General features: G+C 38.9%; 1 protein-coding gene across 1 annotated transcript; it reads left to right on the top strand.

Moving 5' to 3' along the window:
- The first annotated feature begins 391 nt into the window (after positions 1 to 391).
- On the top strand, positions 392 to 10,498 carry rergla (RERG/RAS-like a). Its single transcript, XM_063006022.1, has 5 exons — positions 392 to 450; positions 548 to 604; positions 4,597 to 4,670; positions 6,968 to 7,116; positions 10,100 to 10,498. Exons 1-5 carry the CDS (start codon positions 399 to 401, stop codon positions 10,383 to 10,385), a joined length of 618 nt encoding a protein of 205 aa, XP_062862092.1. The 5' UTR covers positions 392 to 398; the 3' UTR covers positions 10,386 to 10,498.
- Positions 10,499 to 11,049: the final 551 nt, after the last annotated feature.

Here is an 11,049-nt window from a genome sequence, read left to right as displayed (position 1 = left end):
GAGTGTGTGTGTGTGTGTGTGTGTGTGTGTGTGTGTGTGTGTGAGTGCGAAAATGTTTCACAAACACTGTTCATCTCTGGATCCACTGTGGGTTGGTTTAGAGTGAAAATGGGCAGGCTCGAAACTATTGCCAATGAAATTAATTTTGTCCAATCTGGCAACCCAACAGCTCTGCGCTCTCTGTGCAATAAAGAGCAGATACTGGAAGTGCTCCTCAGCTCATATTGCTGTGCTTGCAAAGAGAGACGGACGGACTGAACTGACCTTACAGACACAGTATGATTACTGAAATGTGTTTTTAATCTTGGTTCAGTAAACATCCCCATCACCTTTAATCCCGCAGTGGATATTAAATACAAGATCTCAGACCTGACTGCAGATTTTCTGTACAAACTACAATGAATGATGTTAAAGTTGCAGTTCTGGGAGGAGAGGGGGTCGGTAAATCAGGTAAGCTTGTTTTTGTTGTGGCTGGCTTGTTTTTCCACTGATTTACCTCTTGATTTGTAACGATTTCAGATAAATTTACTCTCTTCTGCATTAACAGCTCTGATTGTGCGGTTTCTAACCAGGAGATTTATCGGAGAGTATGCTTCATCATCAGGTACATTTAATAACATCAGTGCATTCACATCCTCCTGCTGAACCACATCATCATAACATGTTACATAATGCATATAATAATAATAACAATAGCCTGTTTTTGTCCTCATGAATCACTGATCACAGACTCATCATAACCATGCAGGTTACATCACAGCAGGTTTAGTATGATGGACAATTTTATGACATGGCATACATGGTATTTCAGAATCAGAATCTTTATTATTCGCCAAGTACCAGATGTACAAGGAATTTCTTTTGGTGCAGGTGTCAACATACATACAACAAGTTAAATAATAAAAAGGATACTATATCTAAATGTACGTATAATAAACAATAAACAATATAGCAGCAGCATGAACAGTACAACATCAGGCAAAGTGTGCAATGAGGATGTACAGTACGGTACACTGACAGACTAAGTAAAAAATAGAAAGGGTATATTATATATAAACATAGAATAAAATAAACAATATATATAATGCTGTCTACAACTGTTTTTTCCTTTGACATAACTGGAACACGTGTTCATAACGTTCATAAATATAAGCTTTTTATAAGTTTTGTGTATTGTGAGTTTTTTGCTTGGTCAAAAATATACAAACATTAAACTGGATTGTTTATGTGGCAGTGCAGAACTACCCAGTCATCTAACTCTGCAGCGTGGCCTTCATATTGCTTGTAATCTAAGTTGCTGTGAGCTATTTTTGTCTTTATCTTATTTTTAACTGCACAGAGATCTTCAATCAATCCCTCCCCAAAGAATAATAAACAACTGTAGAAATCATAGAAATCCCAACAGTGATATGACAAGTGATGGACTATATGACGGATACATCTCAAACAGAGCTACTTATTTTAGATCACGTCGCAGCATCTCAATGTGTTTCAAGTCCACTCCAACATTTCAATTTTAGTTCTTTTAAGCCAAAAGGTCAGAGGTGGATCATTATGGATTGTACTGCATAACCCAATTTTATCTGAGCAGTTACAAACTGTCAGGTGGACATTCTTCTTTAGGATTTCTGATAGAGAGCACAGTTTATGGTTCCATTAATTATGACAATTTGTCCAGTTCCTGAGGATGCAAATCAGCCTCAGACCATCACAATACCACCACCATGTTTGACATCTGGTATTATTTTCTCGGTGGAATATTGCCTCTATTACTACTATTGACATTATTAGCTTTATGCCATATGCAACAGGACCCTCTTCCAGTTTTACCTTTAACTCATCAGTTTACAAAATATTATCCAAAAAGTCTTGAGTCTTGGTCTTGGCACTGGTTTGCACCTTGCTTCTCTCACATGGATGCCATTTTTGCCCAGTGTCTTTCTTATTGTGGAATATTGTTCATTGACCTTAACTGAAACAAGTGTGACATGCTGTTGTTTAGATGTTTGTCTGGCATCATTTGTGTCCTCCTGGATGAGTCTTTGATGTACCCTTTGGTGAAATTTTGGTTGGCCGGCCACTCCTGGGAAGGTATCACCACAGTTCCAAGTTTTCTCCATTTGTGGATAATGGCTCTCACTGTGGTTTGCTAGAGTCCCAAAGTCTTAGCAATGGCTTGGTAACCCATTCCACACTGTTACAATTCAGTGACTTCGGTTTAGAATGTGACATCATGTGCTGCTTCACATTGAGGTTCTATTTAAGGGATGTTTTGGTTCAACAGGTCTGTCAGTAATCATGCATGGGTTTGGCTAGTGAAATAGAACCCAATTTCCATTTAAATTTGGTTACCTGGTTAATGTAGTGGCCAGGGGGATATTACTTTTCCTGTGGTTATGATGGTTTTGGATAAATTTGTATTGTCTATTTAGTACATGGAATGCTTATTCAAAAGCTCAATTTTGTGTTTTCTTAAGTTGTTTTCATCTTATATAAAATAACAAACCCCATTTCCAGAAAAGTTGGGACACTTTCTAAAAATGCAATAAAAACTAAAACTATGAAAATATGAAAAACAATAGAATGTAACACCTGCAACACACCTAAAAAACGTTGTGCGAGAGGCAAAATAAGACTATGGTTTTACAAGTAACACAATTAGCAGTTTAAGAGGATTGAGTAGGATCCACCAATTAGTCTTTTTAAGCAAGGAAAGGTTGTGCTCAACCACTTTGCACTGAACTTCATGAGAAAATTATTAGTCAGTTGAATGACAGTGTTTCTCAGTGCAAGATTACACAGACTGAAGATCGTTCACCATCTACAGTTCATAATATCTAAAGATTCAGGGAGTCAGGGGAAATCTCAGACCCTCAGACTACATTGTTAAACTTTTTCAGTGTTTTTATTACTGAAAACACTTAAAATCTTTTCTTTGTCCTTTTTTCTGTTACATAAAGGTTCAAGTAATTCAACAAACTGTTTTTTTGCCTTTCTAGAAAGTGTTCCAAGTTTTCTGAAAATTGAGTTTTTAGTTGAAAGATATATAACATTTAAATGTGATAAATTAGTAAAAATAGAAGAAATTGGAAAGGGGGCATATACAAATATGATTACCATAAGACAAGGCCTTAATCACACTATATATTGGGGGGCATGTCCTCCCCAAAATTCAGATATGCTCAAAATGCCCCACCCCCAATATGTCCACCCAATATACTGATGTAAAAATTATAAATAAACATATTCTACTTACTAGCTTTGTGTGATGTTAGGATCCGTGACTGTTCCCATTAGTTGTTTATCGGACAGTAATGTTTTAAAATTTAGAAGCCCCACCGCCCCCTTCTTCCCCACTACATTGGATCCCCCCCTTGTGTTCAGTTCATGGCTAGACCTTGACATAAAGATATGCATTGAAAAATACAGTAGTAGCTGTGGTTTCTAACTGCATACCCTCAATTTGTAGAGAATGATCCACCATCCACATAATATTTTGTCAGCCGTGGTTGTATGATGGTTCCTTTTTTTACTGAGAGTGGCTGACAAATTATACACTGCAAAAATATTTAACTACAGTAGTTCTTCCTATAAAGTGCAGCTCTTTTGCAACTGTGTGCACTCTACATGTTGAATCTGAATTTGCAGTGTATACTACTCTAGTTACTAAAGTATTGTATATCATAGACTTAGTCATACAATAGATACACTTTGTTGAAATACAGTTAATAATTTGTTGCTATAAACACTCGGTCTCCCCTCTGCACCCCATTTATCAATCAAAAGGGACCCCTGTAGGATCCTTGACAGACCAGATGATGTTTGGTGGAACATTTTTAGCCCTGCAATGACACAGACATGGTAATTACGTGGTACTTGTATGAGACACAGTGGTGTTGTTGGGATTTTTAAAAACCACAATAATAAAAGGAGAATATTGCCCTTACCCAAAATATAAAGTCAACACTGTCATGTGATCAGAAAGTGTCCAGTGATAAAAGTTTAGTTGAATATTAACACATTGTTTATGAAAAAAGAAAATAGCTGTAATCTCTAACTGTACACCTACATCAAGTGCTAACAGGGAATGTGTTTCTAATAAAGAAGCCAATAACTTTACAAAGAATTTAACAATCACAGCAATACTGATTATACTTTAATACCTGAACAACCACACTTTACCATGTTAGTGTCATTGCAGTGGTCTACCACCCATGGGGGTCACTTTTAATTGACAAATGGGCATACACAGCAATAGTATACACAAAAAATCATCTATACAAAAGGTGTAGCTTAAAAAATAAGCAATGTATGTACATAAAACCAGGTACGCATACCTTTTTATAAGTCTAGTGAGTGTATATGTAGTGTATATTTACTAGATTGTAGCTTTCTACTGTAGATACAAAAAAGTTATATAGCAACTGGTTATTCTATCAATTTCTGACACAGATTTCAAGTAGTTTAAGTACTTTTATTTAAAAGCTTTGCCAAGTGCACATACTTAGCTATATAGTGTGGCTATAAAGTGCATAAAATGCAGAGGGAAGCAGAATGCATTTGCCTGACCTTGTAAAAATTTGTTCTTCCTCCCAGAGTGCATATACAGAAAACGTATGTCCGTTGATGGAAGGCAGCTGAACGTGGAACTTTATGACCCCTGCTCTCAGGTATGTGTTTACAGCAGCAGTCAAACCAGCAATAATGAATTCAATAAAACAAAGTCAAAAAGCTATGAAATCTCACACCCTCATAAAGCTTAATAGATACATGAGGGAAAACAAGGTTGTGAATGTGATATGCTCTTAAATACTAAAACAACCAGAAATGCTTACATACAGAAACTTGAGCTTTATTCCCATACCGTTTACATGTTTCCTTTTACAGTTCTGGTTGGATTACAGATACGTTCAGCTACAGTACGTCACTCTGCTTGCACAGTGAATGATTGTGCAGCATTGTGTCCTGTTAGCATATTCCCTCCTGAAAACCCTTCTGAAAACTAGACCTTTCGACATTGTAAAATTAGAGCTGTCGTCTTTTTGTATGGGTGTTGTTAACCCACAAACGGGTGCTGTCATTACCCTGGGCACCTACACAGACATGATTGGCTATGTCTGATAGGGGTATGGAGGATTGCCGAAGCCCTGAGATGAATTGGCTCCTTGTCCAGGGTATTTCTGCCATAGACCCAGTATTTCCCAGTACCTTGACTAGGATAAAGCAACTTTGGTCATATTACTGTTTCACCAATATTTAGTCTAGTTACAGTGTCAGAATCAGTAGTTAAAATACTGTAAGTACCAATTCCAGTACAAAATAGCTTTTAGTTCTAGCTCCAAAGGTTCCAGTTATGTGTGCTAGAATAACCAGTTAGCAATTAAAATTGCAACCACTGAGTACCATTAGACCCAGCTTGTATTAAATCTGTACTGGAAACTTGTCACTTTGCACAAATAACAAAAAACGTAATATCTGGAAACTGCAACTGTTCCTTTTCCACTGTCCACCAAACCAGTACCAAAGGTTTGTGGACACAAGACTTGAGATTGTTAGAAATGTTATTCCAATATTATGTTTATTATTATGTAATTTATTGTCCATGCTGAAACATATTTTAAATGTATACACCTGTTAGCAAACATCTGTACTGAATAATTAGGAGCATCTACATACATTTGACCACCGACAAGGCATAACATTATGACCACTGACAGGTAAAGTGCATAACACTGACTATCTCTTCATCACGGCACCTGTTAGTGGGTGGGATATATTAGGCAGCAAGTGAACATTTTATCCTCAAAGTTGATGTGTTAGAAGCAGGAAAAATGGGCAAGCGTAAGGATTTGAGCGAGTGTGACAAGGACCAAATTGTGATGGCTAGATGACTGGGTCAGAGCATCTCCAAAACTGCAGCACTTGTGGGGTGTTCCGGTCTGCAGTGGTGAGTACCTATCAAAAGTGGTCCCAAGAAGGAAACAGTGGTAAACCGGCGACAGGGTCATGGGTGGCCGAGGCTCACTGATGCATGTGGGGAGTGAAGGCTGGCCCGTGTGGTCTGATCCAACAGACGAGCTACTGTAGCTCAAATTGCTGAAGAACTTAATGCTGGTTCTGATAGAAAGGTGTCAGAATACATAGTGCATCACAGTTTGTTGCGTATGGGGCAGCAAAAGCGGGACCAACACAATATTAGGAAGGTGGTCATAATGTTATGCGTAATAGGTGTGAATTATTCATTCACTCATTCATTGTCAGTTTTACCACTGCTTTATATGGTTCAGGGTCACGGTTTGTTCAGTTCACTGGGAGAAAAGCAGGAAACACCCTGGACAGGTCGCCAATCCATAACAGGCCAAACACACATTCCCAAACACATACCTACGGGGACTTTTGCCAGTGATAGTTCAGTGGTACTGGACTAGTAAACAGAAGGTTGCCGGTTCAAGCCCCACCACCACCAAGTTGCCACTGTTGGGTCCTTGAGCAAGGCCCTTAACCCTCAATTGCTCATTGTGTAAGTTGCTTTGGATAAAAGCGTCTGCTAAATGCTGAAAATGTAAAAAAAAAATGTAAATCTCCAATTAACCTGACTGCATGTTTTTGGACTGTGGGAGGAAACCGGAGCACCCGGAGGAAACCCACACATACACTGTAAGAATATGGAAACTCCACACCAAACTCCAGACGTGGATTGCTTCACCTGGAGATTATGAGATAATGTTCTTACTTGATATGGTCAGTAGAATAGCATTTTAATATTTAGTTCTGGTGTAAATAAAAAAAAGACTCTTTTTGTGTTTGTTCTTTTAATACTTCTGATCAACAAACTTGGCTCATGTCTATGAGTAAAAATAACTATTTACTAATTCCAACTAGCATATTATTACTTTCTGTTAGGTGGTTACATCATGAGTATGATTGACTATTTATGTTCATCACTAGTCTTTATCTGTCTACACAGCCCTGTGATGGAAAGTCTACTCTGAATGAACAGATCCACTGGGCTGATGGATTTGTGGTGGTATATGACATCAGCGACCGCTCATCCTTCATCACCGCCACAGCCATTGTGCACTTGATCCGTGAGCTCAACCTCGGTGTATCCAAACGGTAAGTGTTCTCACCAGGTCCAGTGTAGGCACTGAAAGAAGATGCTATTTTTGTCCACCATTCATAGTACTTGGTGTGTGGAGGGTGCTTAGTAGCTGACCAGGAAAGCAACTCATGCTTTGATTATGTAAAGAACAGAATGGATGTAGCTGCTGTGGGGGCTGAGTGGGCACTTTGTTAGCATAAGGACTGGCAGCTGAGTCGCTGATATATTTTTGTCAATGGCAAATCCACCCACGTTATAAACCCACGTCTTGTGAATAGCACAGTAAATCTGGAATTCATTGTAAGCTCAGGCAATGAAGCTTCGACTAAACTGCCAAATCCTAAATGATTAGCTGTTGGCAATTATTCAGCTCATGTTTAAATCTGTCAATTGTTCAGAACGTTTTATAGGAACTGGATGTTCCTGTGAAAAACAAGAAGTGTTTAAAATGACTGAATTATAAATAATCATTCTGACTTTGGGTTTGTTTTTTAAACCAGAGCACAAAGATTGTTGATGGATTTCAGTTAAAATATGTAAACAGGGAATTGTCCTAATAAGAAAGAATGTAACAACTATCAAAAAACTAACAATGAGTAGAATCTGTGGTGTCCAGAAAAGCTTAAAAACACTATGTGGCCAAAAGTATGGGAAACCTGACCTGAGCTTGTTGGACAGGGAGTGATGTTGGGTGAGAAGCTCTGGCATGCAATCAACATTCCAATTAATCCCAAAAGTTATTAAAACATGTCTTTATAGACTTTTTGAGCATATGAGCACAGTCATACTGGAACAGGGATGAGACTTGCCCAAACTGTTGCCACAACAGTGTCATTTTATTCGTTTTCATCAACCGCTTCATCCTGCTCTGGGTTGCGGCAGGTCCAGCTACACCAGGAAACACTGGCCACAAGGCAGGAACAATCTGGAAAGGGCTTCGGCCAACAAATCCCCTCCAGACGTAGCCAGTCATGTCTGTGTTGACACCAAGCTATCAAATAATGTATTTTTGATAATTAATTTTATACACCTAGGAGTGTATGGATGGGAGTGGCTGAAATACCTGTTTAATAGGTAAGGGTTTCCCGAAACCTTCGGCTGTATAGTGCAAGTCCTTAATTCTGTGTAGATGTTGAAGCATTTTTTCTAACAGAAAATCATAAAGTTTATGATAGATAAAAAAGGTAATGGTGTTATTTATATTCTGTTAAGTAGAACTTTTAAACCAGCCATAACATTAAAACCACCTCCTTGTTTCTACACACATTGTCCATTTTATCAGCTTCACTTACCATATAGAAGCGCTTTGTATTTCTACAGTTTAAAACACACGTGAGAAGTGACAAGGGGTTTAATGATACCACGTCCAAAAATGCACGTCAACAAATAGCGAGAGATCAAAGTTTGTGCGCTGACGTGATGAAATCAAGGAGGAAAAATAAATGAATCTGAGTGGATTTGGCAACACGAACAGTATATGGCTTGTTCTGTAGTAAGTTGGAGGTTAATTAATAATTTTGCAATGCAGTGTGGGTGTTATGTTTTGTAGAGGACGATCAAGTCAGAAATACTGTAAAACGTGTGTGTGCCGGTGTATTCTGATATAAAGTATATTAATTAAGCCCCTGTACCACCTGTTTACACTCGTCTTTTGCGTTTCCCCTCACGCTGTATCCTGCGTTCTCATTGGCTGTTCGACATGTCACTCATTCCCAGTCGCACATCTGAGATCAGATATCTGACGTGCTAGAAAACTCGATCCAGTCGCCGAGCGGTCGGCGAGCCGGTCGGGTCGAGTTGTTGGATAGTTCACACTTAGCGACTGAGAGCCGAGTTTTGATCGCCGAGCGAACGCTGAGTTGCTCCCGACCCGGAAAAACAAGCGCCGACCAGTCGCCGAGCGAAAATCAGGGCAAAAATCGTGTAGTGTGAACTAGGCATTAGTGTGTGTTGTGCTGGGTGGATGAGTGGATCAGAGTTTTTAAACACCTCACTGTCACTGCTGGACTGAGAATAGTCCACCAACTAAAAATATCCAGCCCAGCCAACAGTGCCCCGTATGCAGCGTTTTGTGACCACTGATGAAGGTCTAGAAGATGACCAACTCAAACAGCAGCAATAGATGAGCGATCGTCTCTGACTTTACATCTACAAGGTGGACCAACTAGGTAGGAGTGTCTAATAGAGTGGACAGTGAGTGGACACGGTATTTAAAAACTCCAGCAGCGCTGCTGTGTCTGATCCACTCATACCAGCACAACACACACTAACACACCACCACCATGTCATTGTCACTGCAGTGCTGAGAATGATCCACCACCTAAATAATACCTGCTCTGTGGTGGTCCTGACCATTGAAGAACAGAGTAAAATCAGGCTAAAAAAAGTATATAGAGAAACAGATGGACTACAGTCAGTAATTGTAGAACTACAAAGTGCTTCTATATGGTAAGTGGAGCTGATAAAATGTGAGTGAGTGTAGAGACAAGGAGGTGGTTTTAATGTTATGGCTGATCAGTGTATTGTTGTATTATCATCCTGTTGTATGGAAACATAACAGAACATAAAAGAACAAAGTGTTTTCATCTTAGGGTGAACCGGGCTCTGTTAAATTGTCTCAGATGTGTTGGCTGTTATACATTCATGCAAAGCAATGATTGGACCTAATGAGTTAGTCCAAAGTTTAATCCCAGACAGATACTATGTGTATTAAAGCTCTTTATGTATTAAAAACTCACATCAAATACCGTTCTGTATACTTCAGATTGCCCACACCATGGATACAAACATTGTCCTAAAAATAGATTTAATATTGCTTGCCAATTTATGAAATACAAATACTAGATACACACCTGTGGTTGCTGTGGTATGCAAATAGCTTTCAGAATGGTTGGTTTGTCCAAGTCTAGACTCAAAATACTGATTTGCACAGTTTATGTTTTTAACTCCTGTCCTAGTACCCCATTCTGAATCTTACACATTTCTTTAACCCTGTAGAGACACTGAGTCAGTGGTTTTCCTGGTGGGCAACAAGCAGGACCTGTGCCACATGCGTGAGGTGAACAAGGAGGAAGGCCAGAGGCTTGCGACAGACGGTCACTGCCTATTCTACGAGATCTCCGCTGCCGAGTGCTACCAGGAGGTGGCACTCATGTTTACCAAGTTGGTGCGCAATGCCAGCCTGGGAGGCAAAGCCAAAGATCGCCGGCGTCGGCCCAGCGGATCCAAGTCTATGGCTAAACTCATCAATAATGTGTTCGGAAAGAGACGGAAATCTGTCTGAGTGCATTAAAAAAGTGACAAGGACATTGATGGTGCAATGATGGAAAGATGGCCTTGGGTTTGGCATTTTTCTTAAAGGTCAAGAAAAAGCACTAAAGCTCTATTTGGATGAGATTATTTTTACATGGGGAGAAATTAATGTACTATAACCAGAATCATCCTATTTATTCATGTTTGTTCGGACTTTTCTTTACTCAACTACAAAAATAGTTTTTAGAAATTTGGTTATATGTATACTATTATACTATTAGTATACTATTTATTCATCTTGTCACAAAAATGTATACATTATGTAGAAACATCACGTCACTTGTTCTGGAGAAGTCAGATATTTGTATCACATTCAAATAGTACCTAAATCCTGGCTTGTGCTTACTTAGGAGAGCTTGAAAAAACCAAACAAAATGAACTTCTAAACTTCTTGGATGTTCATGGTTGGTCAGAACAGTAGAAAGTTCTTAGCTGTCCACAAAAAAACGGTGAGCAGTAAACCAACGCTACATAAAAAAGTGGCGTCTTAAAATACCAGCACACTATGTATGAGAAAGTGTTTTCAGTTTGAGAACCATACTGACTCTGCCATGTAGTTGACTAAAATTCCTAAACACTGACACTAGAAACAGTCCTATTGTGCTAACATAACCTGGCTATTATTTCAGATATTT

The sequence above is a fragment of the Trichomycterus rosablanca genome, chromosome 1, assembly GCF_030014385.1.
Source record: "Trichomycterus rosablanca isolate fTriRos1 chromosome 1, fTriRos1.hap1, whole genome shotgun sequence".
NCBI classification, from domain to species: Eukaryota; Metazoa; Chordata; class Actinopteri; order Siluriformes; family Trichomycteridae; genus Trichomycterus; species Trichomycterus rosablanca.
The sequence above is the reverse complement of the archived record's forward strand: the minus strand, read 5'-3'. Positions and strand labels throughout refer to the sequence as shown.